Raw genomic sequence first — 19,033 nt, 5'->3', positions numbered from 1 at the left:
TGTCCTGCAGAACTTGGTGCAATGACGGAAATGTCCTGTGGCTGCACCAGCCAGCATGGTAGCTGCTAACACAGCTGGCTTGGGAACAGGAGAACTGAAATTTTAATTTTGCTAGATTTTAATTAATTAATTAAAATTCAAGTGGCACCTGTCTGGCTCAGCGGGTTAGGCATCTGCCTTCAACTCAGGATGTGATCCTGGGTCCAGCGATGGTGTCCCACATAGGGCTTCCTGAGGGGAGCCTGCTTCCCTGTGTCTCTGCCTCTCTCTGTGTGTCTCTCATGAATAAATAAATAAATTAATTAAATTAAAAAAAAATAAAATTCAAATGGCCACACTTGGTGAGTGGCTATTGTGTAGGACGGCACCACTTAGCCCCACAGCATTCCTGAACATTCCTAGGCCTTTACATCTGTACTATTCACTGCATTAGACACAAAACAAAAAAACTGCCCCATGTAGAATTACGTATTAATATTATCTGTTTCCTTATTCCAGTGTGGATGTCATTTAACTAGAAAATGTTTGGGATGGGGCCCTTGCAGTTTAATGCCAGTGACATATTCCGTAAGGGAAAAACAACTTGCATGTATTTCCAAGTCCAGTCAGAACTTACGGTCGGTGGTGCCTTCTTAGATAATTGCCTCTGCTTTTAGATTTTGAGGGCAAGAATTTTGGAATATTCTCAAGTCAGCATTCTCAACTCTCAGCAGCTTAAGTTCCTTAGGGAAAATGAGATTGTACTTGAGGGGCCATCGTGGCGTTCTGGATGTTGGTGGAGGCGAGATGTGGTCACTGGCAGAAAGCTTTGGTGTTCTCCACGAAAAGGGAGTCAACACGAATAAAAGGGCAAGGGCAGGACATTTCATGGCATAATGAGAATAACATTTGGCTGAAGTGTAGGGTTTTCAAGTGTTGAAAATTAAGATACTAGGGAATCCCTGGGGGGCTCAGTGGTTGAGCGTCTGCCTTCGGCCCATGGCGTGATCCCAGAGTCCTGGGATCGAGTCTCACATTGGGCTCCCTGCCTGCGTGGGGCCTGCTTCTCCCTCGGCCTGTGTCTCTGCCTCTCTCTGTGTCTCCCATGAATAAATAAATAAAATCTTTAAAAAATGATTAAGATGCTGCCACCGCTTGTGCAGAGTGGGATGGTGGGATGCCCAGCTGCCCCCATTCCTGACGTCCACCCTGTGACTCTCTTTTTCAAGCGGTAGGTCGTAAACAGGATGGTCACTGTGCTGGGGGCAGAGGGACAGAAAAAGCGAGTCAAGGTGCAAGGTGTCCCCGGGCTGAGCGGACAGGACCTGTTAGCCCACGGGCTCCTGTACCCGCGGCCTGTCAGGAAGCCTGGCCAGAGGGGCCGCCAAACAGGAGTGGGGCCCCGCCCTGAGGAATGGATGGGGCAGGTGGGGAAGGGACTCTAACGTGCAGCTGTGAGTGCGGGTAGTGCCCCTGCGTAAGCACCTGCCCGAGCCGGTGCAGGGCCCAGAGACGGGCCTCGGGGACGCCGGCACAGAGCACAGCCCCAGCCTCTCGCTCATTTCTGCCGCCGAACCCGCTGATCCCTTCGTAATTTTCACCCCCCAGCGGTGTTTTTCTTCACTCATATTTCAGTGGTTTTTAAAACTTTTTTTAAAAGATTTTGTTTATTTATTCATGAGAGACCCAGAGAGAGAGGAAGAGATCCAGGCAGAGGGAGAAGCAGGCTCCCTGCGGGGACCCCGACGTGGGACTCGATCCTGGGACCCTGGGGTCACGACCTGGGCTGAAGGCGGACGCTCCACCGCTGAGCCACCCGGGCGCCCCAAGTTTCAGTCTATTAAAAAAAAAATTAAGAACCCAAGGACTTTATGTTCCACTTCTCTAAGTGTTTGCTTTTTGTATTGGGGCTTGTCTCTTGTGGCCCAAGTCCCCTCGCCCGTCCTGCTGTGCTCCGGGTGGACTCGGGCCCCCGTCTGAGGGGGAACTGTCGGGCCGGAAACCATTCTATTTGAGTATTTGCTTGGTGATTTATTGGTTTATGCTTCTATTCCTTTAGGAATAGTTGATATGTATATTTTTTAAATAAAAACGTCCCATCTCTTTCTGGAAATACTTGCGAATGCTTGTTTAAATACGATTAGGCCAGAAAAATAAACCAACCTCAGCCCCGGGTGATGTGGCTTCAAGGCACAGGGTTCTGACCCAAGGTCGGAGACAGATGTGTCCCTTTCAGCTGCCCCCCGGGGGGGTGGGGATAAGTAAATGAAGCCTCTGCCTGGCACTGTCCCGGCCCCGCGCCTGCCCTCCTGCCTGACTCCCTGGGCCCGGGCCCTTGCTGCGGCTTCGGGCCTGCTAGATCTGCACAGCTTGGCTCTTTGCTGTTACAAGTCCCCCGTAATGTTGGAAAGATGTTAGGGTTCAAAGCCGATGCCCAAGAAAGAATTCTTGGGACGTCTTCGGTGCAAAAGGTGATTAAATTAGAGCACAGGCACAGGGCTCGTGGGCAGAGAGAGCTGCACCGGTGGGGGGGGGGGAAGGGGGCGGGGTGGTGGTGGTGAGAAGTGGCCCGTGGTATAGATGCAAGTTGGGAGGGGGTTAGGGAGAGAGTCAGTCTCTAAGGAATTTAGGAAGTGGGGTTTCCAGGACCTGGAGGGGGCTAGCTCTTGGGAAAAGGCCATTTATTACCGTCTAATAAAACCATAGTCATGAGGCCCTTCAGATGTACATTGGTGGGCCGTGTGCTTGGGGGATGATCGCCAACACGTATCCAGGGGTTTAGAGATAAAGGAAGTTTCCAGAGGAATTTTTATTTGTTAAAGGAGATTTACAGGGTCCTTGGGGTGGGGCTGAGATTGCCTTTTGCCCTTAGGAAAGCATTAACATCCAGGCAGTTGAGTCCCTAGAGGAATGTCACTCTGCCTGTTTTTTTTTTTTTTTTAAAGATTTTATTTTATTTATTCATGAGAGGCACAGAGCGAGAGCGAGGCAGAGAGAGAGAGGCAGAGACACAGGCAGAGGAGAAGCAGGCTCCATGCAGGGAGCCCGACGTGGGACTCGATCCCGGGTCTCCAGGATCACGCCCTGGGCTGCAGGCAGCACTAAACCGCTGTGCCACTGGGGCTGCCCTGCCTGTTTTTTTGTTTTTAAAGATTTTATTTATTTATTCATGAGAGACAAGAGAGAGGCAGAGACCCAGGCAGAGGGAGAAGCAGGCTCCCTATGGGGCCCAGATGGCGGACTCGATCCCAGGACCCCCAGATCACGCTCTGAGCCAGAGGCGACGCCCAACCACTGAGCCCCCCAGATGCCCCACTCTGGCTCTTTTAAGGGCTAGTGAATGGGCTGTAGGAGTAAGGACATTTAATGATTTCTCTTCTGCCTTTGTTTCCCATGTCAACCAGGAGCCCTGCTGACTTCTTGACTTCCCAGCAGCTCACCATTTCCTAGGTTCGGGAGCTAAGACCAGGTTATAGCCGCGCATCCTGCCCCAAAGGTTCTCGCCCAGCGGCCTCAGGTTGGACTCTTCTGCACAGGCTGGAGATTTGGCAAAAAAGTCTCTGTTTGTAAATGTTTCCCTTATTTCCTTAAAAATTCCTTTGCAGAGTGTTGCTCCCTGCAGAGGTCATTTCTGTGATCTGATTACTACATAAAATTATTTTCTTTTATTATTAGTTCAGAATTGGTCTTACATTAGCTTCGAGTGACCCTTCATATTTCTTGTAATATTCAGGGCAAGCCTTATCTCTCTTTCCCTGGTGGTAGCGGAAATCTTGTAACGTTACATTTTTGCCAGCCAGCGGTGATAATTAAGCCTGATTTAGTGTGTTTAAACTCTGAGGATCTTAAAGAGACTTTTAATCCTCTTGTTCATTTAAGATAGATTAATTTCTTCCATTTTTCTCTCTTTTTCTACAAAACTAAGATTCTCTTTTTATTGTGTTCAGCTTTTAATTTTGTAGGTGCAGATATATCTTGCTTTAAGTAGAATTGATATATAAAAGCCCGGGTGTACTTTGCTTTAATCATTAAATAATAACTTTTCATAATTAAGCCAAAAAGTAGGAAGAAGTTATATAGATAAAATGATTTAAAAGTTATGATTGAATATTGACCCAAACTACAGTGACTATGGGGGAGCGAGTGTAGCTTGAGCTGTTGGGGTGGTAGGTATTGATCATTTAATTTTTTAAAACATTCATAAATAACTAGATGAGTGGTTAAATAATCATTTTTTATAACATGAGCCCAGTTGCAAAGCTCAGTTTGTACACTCCTTTTCGGGAATCTATTTTTTACAGAATATGAGCTGTATCTGTAAATGCCATTAAGTGTGTGTTTCTGGCCCCCAAACCAGACAGCTGATACTGAGGCAGGCAGCTGTGTTTGCGGGTCACTGACTGACAGAATAGGAAGTTCCTTGCTTTGTGCTAGTTGATTGCTGGATGGTCAATATTGATACTTTATTGGCATTACTTATAGCTTTGGCTCTTAGCCAGGGATTTTGATTAACATAATAATTAATTAGCTTTATAGCTGATGGTAATGGCCAGCTTTAAGCTTTAATACACATTTTTCTGGGTGTAAAAAAAATCTATATCCTTTTAAAGATTAAATATAGAATAATAGGTACAGCATTTTTTATTAAAAATGTTTTTTAAAAAAGTTATCTGGAAATAATTTAACATGTACTTAGTTAAAATTGGTTTGTCTTATTTTTTCTTTCTTTATTTAAAAAAAATTTTTTTTTAAGATTTATTCATTTATTTATGATAGACATAGAAAGAGAGAGAGAGGCAGAGATACAGGAGGAGGGAGAAGCAGGCTCCATGCCGGGAGCCCGATGTGGGACTCAATCCTGGGACTCCAGGATCACGACCTGGGCCGAAGGCAGGTGCTAAACCGCTGAGCCACCCAGGGATCCCCATTTTTTCTTTCTTTAAATGGTATGCAGGTTTTTGTCTAATCTAGTGAATCACTGATGCATAGAGACAGGGATGTTTAGGGATGCTCCAGAGTGTCACATGGATCTGGGGAAAGGAAACAAGTGGTCCTTGAACAGGCTGATGACGGTGTGCCTGTGCAGGGCTGCCAGCCTTAGCACAACTTGGTATGTCCTCAGTTTCCCAAGAGCAAGTACAGGAAGGGTCTAGAAAAATTATTGGAAGCTGTAACCTGGGCCTATCCTTTGCACATGCTACTCCTCTTCTGTGAGTATTGTTATTCTAAGAAAATAGGAGCACATACTTAAATATTTAGCTCCAGGGTTGTTGATCACATCAGTGTGCCATGTCCAATTGGAAAGAACTTAGATGTCCATCAGAAGGGGGATTGGTTAAGTAAATTAAACCAATGTAAAAGTCATTAAAAGACACATTATAGATGGAGGCAAACCATTTCTCTTGGCAGGAAAGCTCTTTTTCAAGTAAAAATTTGTGAGGGATTCCAAATATATAAAAGAGAGAAAAGGGGACTTGCTCCTGTTGAGTGGAGGTAGAGGATCCAGAGCCTGCCCCACATCTCCCTCGCTCCTGCAGGGGCCCCAGTCATATACTGATGAAATCCCCAAGGGACACTGAGAACATTTTGATGAAAATGGATTGGCCTGGAAAGATATTCATGGCTTGTTACATTGTTACATTAAAAAGCATATTTGAAAACACATTATGATTCTAATTTTATAAACAACATGTGTGTTTGAGTTATGCCTATGTATGCTGTGATATATGTGTTGTGTGTGTGTTTATGGCAAAGAAAAATGTTTAGCAAGAAATACACCATGTATTCAAGAGTTAACTCTTCTAAAACCTGGATTATGGGTATTTTAACTCCTTTTCTTTTTCCTCATCTGTGGCTTTATAATTTTTAAGTAATGACCATTGTATTGATTTTTTTAATAAGGGAGTATTTTTGGTCAAATATATATAATCTTCTAGAAATCACAGCTTTGGAATATATAGTATTTGATGCTCTACAAGTAATCTCTAACTTTTGCATAAACGGTGCTTGGTCTCTGTTCTAGTTACCTACTGCTACATAATGAGTCATCCCCAAAACTCAAGTTCCTTAAAACAATAATTGATAATTACATTGTGGATCACAGTTTCTGGGGGGCAGTGTTTGGGAAGGGCTCTGCTGGGTAGTGTTGGTTCAGGGTTTCTCCTGGGGTTACAGTCAGATGATGGCAGGCACAGCAGGGTTGGCCAGGCAGGCATCTCTTTCTTCACGTTGATTTAGGGCCTCTTCATGTGTTCTCTCTGCAAGGGCTAGTTTGGATTTTTTCACAGCACAGTAGCCTCAGGACAGTCAGACAGCTTGCAGGGGAGCTAAAGTTTGCAAGAGTGATTGTACCACTGAACAAAGTAAGAAGCTTTTATGGACTGGGTTTGGATGTCATCGAGAACCACTTCTCGCAGACTCTTAGTCAATGGCAACTCTTAGTTCTTAGATTCAAGAAGGGCATCACAAGTCAGGAGACATAATTTGTGGGATCCAGCAGAAAAATGGAAATCAGGGGGTCCCCTGTTGAAAACATAGTAAGAATTTTAAGTTGGCGACAACAGAGCATTAAGCCAGGTATGGTGTGGCTGTGTATGTTGCATCCCATAAAGCCATCCCTGGGGGGAACACCGAGTCCATCTCAAGGCCATATTGTAGAAAATCCAGAGATGGGAGTTAATGGTGAGACTGTCTTTGAAAAATAAAAATCTGCCATGGCCTCTATGACTCATCTTCGATTAATGAGGTGGTTCACATTTGGACTCCCCAGATCTGGAGATAGCCGGTAACCACAAAGGAGGAACTCCCAGCTCACCAACAGCCAGACTGCCGTAACAGTAAGAGGGGTGTATTTTAAAACCCCTTGTGGAGAAGTACTGGTTGCCTCTGAATAGACTCTAGCAAAAATATCTGTTTTCTATCTGTTATGGCCCGAATTGTGTCCCCCACTCCCCAAATTCATAGGCTGAAGCACTTAGCCTCAGTGTGATAGGGTCCTTAAGGAGGTAATTTAAGTTCGATGGAGTCATGAGAGTGGGGTCCTCATCCAATTAGACTGATGTCCTTAGAAGACGAGGGAGAAATTCCAGGAGAGATGAAGCACAGAGGGAAGTCCGCCCGAGGATGCAGTGCAGGGGCAGCTGTCGGAGAGCCAAGGAGAAGCCTTGGGAGAAACCACAGTTGCCGACACTTTGATCTTGGACCTTCCAGCGTCTGGACCTGGGAGAAAACATAAATGTCTGTTGTTTAAGCGTGCCCCCCGCCCCCCTCAGTCTGTGACATTTTGTTATAGCAGCCCCGGTACACTAATACGGTATCTAAGACTCGCACGTACTTATTTTCCTTGTCCTTTTCAGTATTTTTTTTATTAGTCATCCTTAATCCGTTGGCTGGCCTAGGTTCTTTGTCAACTTCCAAGGAAAGCCAGATCTAATAGCAAATGCCATGTTTTAATTAATGTCCCTTCTTCAGTAATATTCTGATGAATACGGGCTTTATTATTTATTTTTCCTGGGGTGTTGCTTGTGTCCAGCAAAGGTTCACGTTTAACCTAATACTATAGTTCACTCATGGATTTGTATATAAATCTGAATATTGCTTTTAATCACTGGGGTCAGTTATTTGCAGACATGACCCTGAACGGCCTGTCGCATCCTTTCTGTGTGGGCCACTCTTACTCTCAAGGGCTGGGATCTGCTTCCCCTCCCCTTGAGTCTGGCCTGGCCTCGGGCTTTGCTTTGGCCCCATAGAATGCAGAGGAGGTGATGCTGGTGAATCCCAGAGCCATCCCAGCCCTGGAAAGGTGCTGCAGTGTGCAGTGCGCCCGCCTATCCTGCTGGAGAGCCGCCTTGAAAGGGAAGAGGCGCAGGTGGGGAGCTGCAGGCCTGGAGACAAAGTGCCAGAGACAGAGTGTACCTGCTGGGCCTGGTGGTGAAGGAACCAGGGAATGAAGCCCAGGGTTTTTAAATTTTTTAAATTTTTAAATTTTTTATTTTTTTATGATGGTGGTTTTAATTGGCCTTGGGGCCCTGTTGACCTGCTGTGGATATTGCGAAGTCGGAGCTGGCTGGGCTGGCTGATGTAGGGCCTGTGGACTACATCCACAATTGCCTCCGAGAGGGGCTGGCCCTTGGGTCTGTGGTATGGGGCGCTTTCACCCAGCACTGACTGGGGAATTGGCTCCGGAACACATACTGCTTCGCCAAAGCTCCGAAGTGATGGCTAACCTCAAACACTGTTGTCACTGGAATGTGCGCCTCCAGAGTTCCTCTGGTGAAGTCCTAACCCCCTCGTACCTCAGAATATGACCTTCATTGGAAATAGGGTCATTGCAGATGTAATTAGCTTCAATGAGGTCGTGCTGGCGTAGGCTGGGCCTCTAATCCAACGTGACTGGTGTCCTTACGAAGAGGGGAAATTTGGGCGCGGGCAATGTGTAGGCGAAGAACTAACACAATGCGAAGATGAAGAAATAGATCAGAGTGAGGCAGAAGCCAAGGAATGATGGAGATGGCCGCCAACCCCCAGGAGCTCGCGGACAGGCATGGGACCGATTGTCCCCTGTGGCCCTCAGGGAGAACCAGTGCTGTCTGACACAGTGTTGTCCAGAACTGGGAGACAGTACGTTCCTGTTGCTGAAGCCACACAGTCTGTGGTGCTTTTTTATAGCAGCCCCAGCAAACCAGTGCAAAGGCCGGTGCCCCGTTACCCACTTTTTCTCATCTCTGCAGTTCTGGGCCCACGCAGGCCTACACGCATGCCCGTGATGGAGCTGCCAAATGGCCTCACACCTTAATCCGGTTAAAATTAAAATTCTCATTTCCTCAAAAAGTTCTGTCACAGGAGATTTACTGGATATTTCAAGCACAAGGGAAAGGAGATAATTTTTGAGAGGAGGACCTCTTTAATGCCTCTGAAATCATAACACATAGATCGTTTGATCTACCTTCTTTGAGACCCTCCCACCCGAGACTACGTCCTCAGTTATTCCAGAGTTTGCAGAGAGTTCAGACCTAGTTGTTTTTCTCCAGAAACCTGACTTACCCTAACTGTATTCGGATTGACCCTTGATTCTTCCGACGTAATCATTTGCATGATTTTTCGTGCCGTGATTGTTGAAAGCCGATGGTAGAAACGTGGAAGTGGCCTATGAGATGCAGAAATGTTTCGTGCCTCATAATAACAATAATATTGGGTGCATTATGCAGTAATAATGGAAATTGCATCTGCAAAATAGTGGTGGTGATGGAACATTCTGAAATACAATAAATAAATAAATAAATAAATAAATAAATAAATAAATAAATAAATAAATAAATAATAGGAAAAAGCATACAGGGAAGAAAACCATGTTTTATTCACAGCATTTGGCCGGTTGTGCTTTCAGGCTGGAAGTCAGGGAAGAGTTTATGAGCTCCTCGGTACTGTGCTATCCTCGCTGCATGATTTAGATCAACCTACTCAATTCTGATTGAAGTGGAGAATTTGCAGTCACTGGGATCAAAAGGGGTTAGCAGCGTTGTCGTATTTGAAAATACTTTCTGCTCTTTAGATACAAGAGCATTTTGTAAGTGAAAATTGGATTTTCACAGTAAGCATATATTTGCTATGATTTATCCTGATTTTTTTTTTCCTGTGGCTCATAACTTCTGATTGATAGCTTATGTTAAAAGTATGTTTGGAAAAAATATGAAACACATATTCCTTTATCTTTACCGATGTAGTTTAAAGGCCAGTTTCAGGCTGATTAACTTTGCCCTGGCCCTTTAATAGTTTGATAGTTTGATGTATTAATCCCATTCAACATATGGGAACTTACAGAAAACCACAGTGAGAAATAAATCTGTAAGGCTTTTAAAACATTTGTAACTATGTGATTTTTGAGTTTTGGATATTTTCTGTACTAATTTGAAAATTTTGTGATGTTTTAATTACATATTTCTGTTGAGCAGTTTAATTACCCTAATTCAAGGCTATTCTGCTTAAAATTCCAATGATTAAACAAAGTCAAGAAAGTGACAGGGCAGCAGAGATGAAAAAAGTGAGTTAATTCTGTTGTGTCCAATTCACAAGAATTATCTTAGCCTTGTACATGTTCCCGTGGGATCTGCCTTTGCTTGGTTCCTTTCAGAAAGGAGTCTTTTTGTTTTGTTTTTCATATTACTTTTTTCTCTTTGAGTTTGGAAGGCTTTTTTTTTTTTTTTTTTTTTTTTTGGGCAGGCTGGTTTACAGACATCTGGACTATTCTGAGGCCTTCTAGTATTCTTAGGATATAACCATCACTCTTTCCCTGGTGGACCGTGAGGTACTGTCCAAAGCAAGACAGAAAAAAAGAAAGCATCTCCCTCGGGATGTCAGGATACTGGGAAGGATCATTTTCCTGGAGCAATTATGTCTAAATCCTATGCATCTTCTCTACCCAACTCTGAAATCACACAAGCAATGTTGTCAGCCCAAAGCCATTTTTACCAAGTCCTTGTCTGCAGATCAGACTGTTTCTCTGCGATGATGTATGTAGGAAGTAATGCTTTAAACTATAAAGTGCTCTGTAGATGTAAACTGGGATATTGATAACCATACTTCCGATCCCTGACCCTTATTCGCGCTCCGATAGCACCTTATTTTCCAAACCAAAAGCCTTTTAGGGAATCAGAGGGGCCATTTTTCCTCTTGTGGTTTATGCGGAGTCATCATGGTGCAGTGGTTAAAACCAGGGCCCACGTAGACAGACTCAGTTTGCGTGTCACCCCTGCCTCTCCAGCTCTGTGACTGGGGATGGCTTACTCTCTGAATCTGACTTCCCAAACTTCAAACAGGGATAGTGACAGAATCACCCTTGCAGAATCATTGAGAGGAATAAACGGATATTGCAAGCGAAGCACTTTGCATCGTGCCAGGCGCATCTAAGCAAGGGCCCAGTAAGTAATTAGCTTTCATCGCTTTCCGAAGGCTTTGGGGTTCTGTGATTCTAACAGCAAAGCCAGCAAAAATGAGCTGATTCTCATAACTTAATTAATTGCAAAACCTCTCCTACCCTACCCTTCTCCCTATATTTCATCTCACCTGGAATGTGAACTTCTGTTCATTAAATGAACAGAGAATGGTGTTGCCTTCCCCTACCCCCAACTTTAAAATGCTGTGCTGGTGCATACTGTTAAAATAATTCACAGGATAATGATAGTTTTTCTTCTTTTTACAAGTCTCATATTCAGACACCTGAGACCTCTCCCTGGCATTCAGTCCTGAGAAGTTGGAAGGGGGTGAGGTTTTGAGGTGGTCCCAGCAGGCAGTGTGGCCCTCTGTCCCTCCCTGGGGCCACCATTCTGTCCTGACATGGCTGGGTTCCTGTGACCAGTGTCTAGGTTTCTGGGGAGAGGCTGTGGGCACGCAGCTCCGTGAAACACATGTTCCAGCATCTCTGTCTCAGGCATCTGTACCCCCTGGCCAGAAAGTAGGAGGTTCCGTTATGATTACCAACTGGCATTTCCTTATTTGTGTGTTAACATATGGTGTGGAGTGAGGTTAGAAACTCATGGCATTAGTGGCCATTGAAAAAGACCTCTAACCCTAAAATTTGAAACATGCTGCTTTCGTAGGAGGTAGTTACACAGTGATGTTCCTGATGTCAAGACGGTATTTTTAACAACATTTATTGAATCTGCTAATCTCATTTCATCATTTTGTTACAGATTGATGTTCTCAAAGCAGATCTGGAAAGCGCAGAATGGAAAGTTTTAGAAAATCTCATTCTGGAAGATGTCCTTGAACAAATTGGACAGCTCACCTTTGAGATTCATCTCCACTGGCCCGGGTTTGAGGTCAGTGGCGGTGACAGCAGTGTCGTGCGGTTCTGGTACAGCCTCCTCAAAGAATTAGAACTAAAGGGTTTCAGACTTTTTCATAGTTACAAAGATTTGTCTAAACCCCAGCTCCTCCTGAAGAAAGACATTTTCAACGCAAGTAGCTGTTATACTCTGAGTTGGGTAAATACAAGATGGAACTAGGATACAGGACGTCATCCAGACCTCAAGGAAACAATTGGAGAATAAGGCACGTCCAGCTTTCTAATTATCACTGCACTTGTCCAGTCTCCCGCTAGCCTGTTACCAGCTCGAGGTGGGGACCGTGTTATTGCCTTTGTAGTGTGAATAGCCTGGCACCTGCCCCGTGGGAGGGGCCTCGTGAGCACTTGTGGAAGGGATGGACGCAGGAGGGCCCCAGGAGCCAACCTCCATCTGCCCGAATCCCAGGCCTTCTGTTTGCCTCCGACACAGCGGGGATGCTCGTCCTCCTTTGTTTAACTTGGAAGATAACCCTCCCACTTACCTGTTTTCCCTAAAATTCAGTATGTATCTAAAATCCGTGAAAAATTTCACCAATGTGAAAAAGAAATTACATCCATTTTCTGTTTTTGCTGAGCTGATGAGAGTCTTAAGTTTGTAGCTTACTGTTTAAAATAGGACCTTCCCTTTGACTGTCACTCCCCTTGTCAAGGGTTTCCTTGTTCACCTGCTCAGTTCCATTCTTTAGGATCCTGTGGATTTCAGACATTCCTCCGTAGCCTTTGCTGAGGCCACGCTGTGGCTTCACAAGCGCCCCTGATTCTGGTTTCTGGGGACTTAGACACACCAAATTCTGTCACTGAGTTTAAAAGACTAGACTATCAAGGACGTCTACTCAGATTCTTTTCAGACTTACATCCCCTTCTGTTCCTAGGAAACTAAGCACAGGCAAAATGTGGGTGTTTTCACTGGTGCCTCTTCTGACTTCAGACCTGGTTTCTCAACCACCGCCTTGCCTATGCTGTCAAATCTCTCTCTCTCTCTCTCTCTTTTAATACATTATGTCAAAGATTAAGTGAATTTTCCTCTGCCGCCAGTTGGCATTTGTTCTAAGACCGCGGCCTGGGAGCCAAAGTCTGTCTTGTTCCTGGGATGCTTACACAGTGTTTCAGTAATGACAATCCTGTGTGCGTTTTTAAAAATTAAACCGTAAATGTAGGTTCTCGGTATTTCAAATGATCTCCATCATTTTTATTTACGGGATTAGACATTTACCCCCACGAATGATTTTCAAAAATTCTATTTCAAGTAAGTTAATTAAATAGCATAAAAGCAAACCAAATTATTATCTTATTATATATCAGGTATATTTTCTGGCATTTTTTACATCATGGGAGAACAGGAAAACTATATATACATTGTTTGTTCCAGAGATCTGGGGAGAGAGTATACCACTGATCGCGACTGGACTTTATTCCTTCTTCCTTTTTTTTTTTACTTCCTTCCATCCCCAGACATTCCAAGTTGGCTTTTTGTTTCTTGCAGTGGTTTGAAAATACCAATTCCTCAAGTGAGAAACCAAAATAATATTCGAGTTAGATGATCTTAACTAACTTCAGCTCAAAAGGGAACAAGACTTTCTGAATTCTTAAAAATATGAATGAGCTTTTTATTTTAAAACTCACAGGACACTAATAAAAGTCATTGAGGTGGGAGGACCAGCTTGAACAAGTGTGATTTAAAATAGCAGTTAAGTGGCTCTCCATGTGCATAGGTATCTCAAAAGCACAAAGGGTCCACAAAAAACTCTGACGGGGTTTAATGCTTAGTTTGCATGGTGTCGCCTCCAAAACAAAGTTAACTTTAGCCCAGTTCCTGCTTGGATTATATCGGATTCTCTCCTTTATTTTTTTAATTAAAATTTTATACACTGAAGTATGTACAATAAACCTTTTTATACGGTTAAGTATGAAGTGTACTAATCTTATGTGTCCAGTCTGATCAGCTTTTAGATATGTACACGCCCATATTAAGGTCTTTAATTCATGGGATTGAAGATTTATGGAATCACTGAAAGCCCTTTGTGCAGGGCAAGTCACCATTTATTCCAGATTGGTGGTGCACAACATTGACTTCATCACACACTATATATATGTATATATCTGAAGCAAGAATGGCTGTACTGTTAAGAAAAAAAAAAAAGACAAACTCAAAATAAATCACAAACACACCCACCCACACCCACCTACAAGGCAGCTTGTTCAATAGTTTTTTTGTGTGCTTATTTTATGCTTATTTCTAAGACTGTCCTTTATTCCCTTCATGGATAGTTTGAAATTTATGATGAATATTCTGACTGTTGCTATGGTTCCCCTGCCTCTAAAATTTATTATGCTTATTGTGTAGGCTGGGGTTTCTTAACCTCAGCACAGATTGCCGTTTTGGGCTGGATGATTCCTTGTGGGGGTAGGGAGAGCTGTTCTGGGCATGCTAGAGTGTTCAGCAGCATCCCTGGCCCTCCCCACTGAGATGCCGGGAGCACCTCTCCTTGTCCTCCCTCAGGCGTTAACACCCAGAGACATCCGCAGACAGTGTCGCTTGTGCCCTCGGGGGCAAAGCCATCCACCCTGGAGAACTAACTGGAGGAGGCCACAAGGAAGGGTCTGGGGTGCCACGGCCCTGCTGTTTGGGAAGATCCTGCCTGTGAAGGTAAAAAAAGAACCACCACGTGCACACTCGGGAGCTGCTGTTGAGAGCGTCCTGCATGTGCCCAGCCCTGTGCAAGGCTTGTTCCTAGTTCTCCCGGCAGCCTGGTGTGGAAGTGCAATTTTCCTGATTATACACGTGAGGAAACTCTGAGAAGTTAAAGAATTTATTAAGATTATGCCACGAGTAGACGGTAGAGTAGGAACCCGCATCTCTGTGGTTCAGATCCAAAGCTGGGCCCCTACCCTCTGCAGTGATGCCCCAATAGCCTCTAACAGATGTAAGGTGCACTCCCAAAAGATGTATTTTTGCTTCTTTATTAGTAAATGGTGGGTGGGGAGGGAGGGACTTGATGTACTAACATCAGACCTGCAAATCTGTTAGAGTTGGGACATTTTTGTGGCCGGCATGTTTAATTTTTAAACCATCTACTTAATTAAAATATGCCTGCCAAGTGGAAGCTTACTGAAAGAATACGGGGACCCAGCAACTTCTCTGTCAATATTTCAGGTTGCCAGAAAAGCGCTTGCAAGACCTGGAAGCAGCTCTTGGCCCTGGCTCATCCCACTGTGTGACACTTTCCGCTTGGGTTTTAGAAAGGGCAGTCACTTGGAAATGCAGTGTGTTTCCTTTGTTTCCAAAGTGGTCTTTGGCCTACAGATGCATGAGCTTCATCTTACTAGAGCAATGCTCATAAATGAATCTGAAAATACAAATTTAATAATGTTCTTCAAATGGATTTTAAAAAAGCTTGTGTAGGTGAAAGACATGTGAGTAAGAGATTTAGAAATCACCTTTTAGTCATTTAGACAGTTGAGTGTCTACCTTTGGCTCAGGTTGTGATCCCGGGGTCCTGGGATCGAGTCCTGTATCAGGCTCCTCTCGGGGAACCTGCTTCTCCCTCTGCCTGTGTCTCTACCTCTCTGTCTCTCATGAATAAATAAATAAAATCTTTTTAAAATCACCTTTTTAGCACAAACTGTGTCACAATTTGAAACTAAAGTCAAAGAAAAAATTTTCCCTTTCCCCTTTTCTTAGAGTGATTATATTTGATGCAGCTATAACAGGTTATCATAAATGTCTGTAACTGTTTGGTATGTTAAAATGAAGAAAGCCAGGAAGAAGTAAACACATCTATTAGAATTCACTGCAGGTCCACTCATCTTTATAGGGAAGAACAAAGGCAAACTCATGAGTTTACAGTGTTTGGTCCAAATTAATTATTCATATAAGCCATTTCTACCTTGGCTATACGATTTTAGGTATAATAAATACAGCAGAAGAGTTGAATTTCCTAAGGATCACATGTTTGGGTTTTGCAAAGCTTGGATTAATATCAGGGAGTCAGCCCCATCATCATATTTTGTCATATTAAAAATAAAGCCCTCATTTAAACAGATGATGATTCTTGACAATGCCACAATACCTCCAGGCTCAATTAATGTGATTGTTCTCTTCTGCTGGAGATAAGTTTATGTTTGCCTTTTAAGCAATAACATAATTCTTTTGTATTAGTCAATTGCTGGTTCTTTGTGAATTCAGAAACACACTTAACCTTATGTAAAATGTCTTTCTCTTATTGAAAGAGGTATTTGAACTTGTCACATGAAATCATAACCCCAAGATTCAATGTATTCTTCAACTGCCTAAATTTAGAAATTATTGAAATTCTTTAAGTAATTGTATTTCTGTCCTTGAGGAAAATAAATCAAGCTTAATGTCACACTTTATGTTTAGCACTATATGGAAACATGCTAGTGGGGCATCCAGGTGGCGCAGTCAGTTTAGCACCTGATTCTTGGTTTCAGCTAGGGTTGTGATCTCAGGGTTGTGGGTTCCAGCCCCACGACAGGCTCCCCACTCAGTCTGGAGTCTGCTTGGGATTCTCTCCCTCTCCTTCTGCCCCTCCCTGCTGTGTGTGTGCGGACATGCTCTCTCTCTCTCTCTATCTCAAATAATCTTTGAAAAAAAATGACTAATGCTTCTTAAAAAGAGCAACATTCCTGTGGGCACAGTTATGAGAAAGTGATGGGGCCCAACTCTAATGGAAGAGGCCAAGAGAATGTTTTTAGCTGGGTTCCATTTTACTAGAGGATGAAACAGTCTTGGTAGCTGAGTGTTTCTTTGGAACTACCTAACTCAGAACAAGCTGGAAGCCACAAGGATTATGCCATAAATCTTACCCTTTAAAAAATACATAAGCAAGTTGCATTATGGGGAGGAGGCAGGGAGAAAGATTTGATACTGCTGTTAACTAGCTGTGTGGTATTGAGCAAATCATCACTTTTATTGGCCTACTGGCTGATCTTGGGTTGGAATATTTGATTTCTAAGGTTTCTTCTAGCTTGAAGATCTCATTATTCTAAGATTTGTGTGATTAGAGAAGGCTCAGACAGTGGTAGGATAATTTCTTGATTTGGGTGCTATACAGGGAAGCCTTAGGATAAATTCAGAAGAATCCAAATGATGTGCTTATTCGAAAGAAAAGACCCTGATAAAAGAGGAATCTGTTATGATGGCTCTCCAATCAAGTGAAGTGCCCTTAGGCAAAGTACCTTTTTTGGATAACACACTTACATGGTTCTGAAAAACAGAATGTTTCAGGCTGTACTGAGTTATACATCTGTTTTCAGAAAGTCCTAACAAAGTTACAATATCTGAAGATACTAGATTAAATACGTAGCTCTATGATGATCCTTCTGTACGTACATGTGCGAATGTATGTGTGTACATAACACACACATATGTACAAATACATTCATATGTACGGCTGAATGCCCAAGAAAGATCTTCAGGCACACAAAGCTCAGCGGGAGCCTAGAAGGTACAGCAGGAACATTCTCTGCAGTAGTCCTATGAGTTCAGTGTTCAGGGTGGTAGAGGCCTAAAGTACCAGAGAGAAGGTTGTGTTGAAGGAAAGGATCAGCATGGAGACAGCTGCCCAGCGGGAGCTTTGGAGTGTCACAATCTCAATGTGAGAGTCCCAAAACACCTCCCTTCCTCATCCCCACCCCCCAGCCCAAGAAAGCCTATCCTTGCTGTAGCTCTGGGAGGAAAGAAGTTTCCCATGAGAATTTGAAACCTCTGGCCTGTTTAAGGAGTTGAATTTATATTAATCTCATGGGGTAGGAAAACCATAAGCTGAGAAATTAAGATAAACGGAGAGTGAAATGTAAGGGTATATGGCAGAAACAAATGTAAAACCACTGTGAAGGGGCTCTTCAGCTCAGGCCTACAAAGGATTTCTTTCAAAACAAAACAAAACAAAACAAAACAAAACAAAAAAACAGAAAGAAAAAAAGAAACAAGACCTGCTTAAGATGAATTCCTAATAAAAAATTACAACTGCCAAGGAAGTGAGATAGAATTGACAGACACAGTAAATACTGGGATTTTCAGCTCAAGAAGTTGATGTAACAAGCCTTAAAGAATAATATAAATTATTTAAAATGATTAAAGGCATAAAAGACTATATAGCAACCTTAAGAAAGTGATATATGAAAAGCAGGTAAATATAAAAAGGTATAATTAGGGCTTCCATAAAGGGAAAGTCATTGGAATAAATTTAATAGATTAAGACAGATTAGACACAGCTGAAGAGACTGCAAAGCAAACTGGAAGATAAACTTGGAGGAAACTACCCAAAATGTAGCACAGAAAAATTTATATTCTAAACATATTTTGAGTAATTTGAACCTTAGAATTCCTTTCCGAAGATGAAGCAGTAAATATTTAAGCCATGGGTGTAAAGAGTGGTGCTAGACCTGTTGTGTGTAACATGGCAGTCATTAGCCACAGGTTGCTATTGAGCTTTAGAATGTGGCAAATGTAACTGAGGGATGGAATTTTATATTTACTTTTAATTAATTTAAAAACTTCTACCTCATTCAATTATTAGAAAATTCAGATATATTTACAACAACTTGGGCTACTTGGTGTGAAACAGGTAAAATTATGAATATTTAGTGTCTGAATTGAGACGTGCTGTTACATGTGAAATACAAACCAGAGTTCAAAGACTTGGTATGAGGAAAGTAAAGTATTTATTTAAAAAATAATTGAGGGGCACCTGGGTGGCTCAGTTGGTTAAGTGTCTGACTCTCAGCTCAGCTCAGATCTCAGGGTCTTGGGATCGAGCACCATGGCAGGCTCTGCCCTCAGCTGGGAGTCATCTTGAGATTCTCCATCTCCCTCTGCCCCTCCCCCCCAGCTTAGGCACTGTCTAAAATAAGTACATCTTTTAAAAAAATTAATTGAATGTTGAAATAATACTTTGCATATACTAAATGAAATATGAAAATTAATATTCTTTTTTTTTTAAATGTGGCCATTAGTAAAAAATCATACACATGAAAAAAACTCCCCACATGACTCAACTCACATTTTCTGTTAGTACTATTCTGGAACATGTACTTAAAGAAGGTTTGAGATTTGAGATAGTCCCTCAGATCTCAAATGCTGAAGGGTGAATAGGATGTAGGGAGCTAAAAAACTCCTACTAAAGATGGTGATTGCAAATACCGGAAGCTGTGCAAGCAAAGTTGTCTCTGTCACTAAAAATGAAGCCA

The 19,033-nt window shown here is 43.0% G+C and overlaps 1 protein-coding gene across 3 annotated transcripts in view; it reads left to right on the top strand.

The window, feature by feature from the left end:
- METTL24 (methyltransferase like 24) overlaps positions 1-13,725 on the top strand; it is a 123,238-nt gene extending 109,513 nt beyond the window's left edge. For all 3 annotated transcript variants that reach the window (XM_072738828.1, XM_072738821.1, XM_072738818.1), the window contains one exon: positions 11,667-13,725. In XM_072738828.1, the coding sequence (XP_072594929.1) occupies positions 11,667-11,981 (315 nt within the window). In that variant the 3' untranslated portion in view covers positions 11,982-13,725. The remainder of the gene's footprint in view (positions 1-11,666) is intronic.
- The last annotated feature ends 5,308 nt before the right edge of the window (positions 13,726-19,033 follow it).

Source organism: Vulpes vulpes, chromosome 1, assembly GCF_048418805.1.
Source record: "Vulpes vulpes isolate BD-2025 chromosome 1, VulVul3, whole genome shotgun sequence".
Classification (NCBI taxonomy): Eukaryota; Metazoa; Chordata; class Mammalia; order Carnivora; family Canidae; genus Vulpes; species Vulpes vulpes.
The sequence above is the reverse complement of the archived record's forward strand: the minus strand, read 5'-3'. Positions and strand labels throughout refer to the sequence as shown.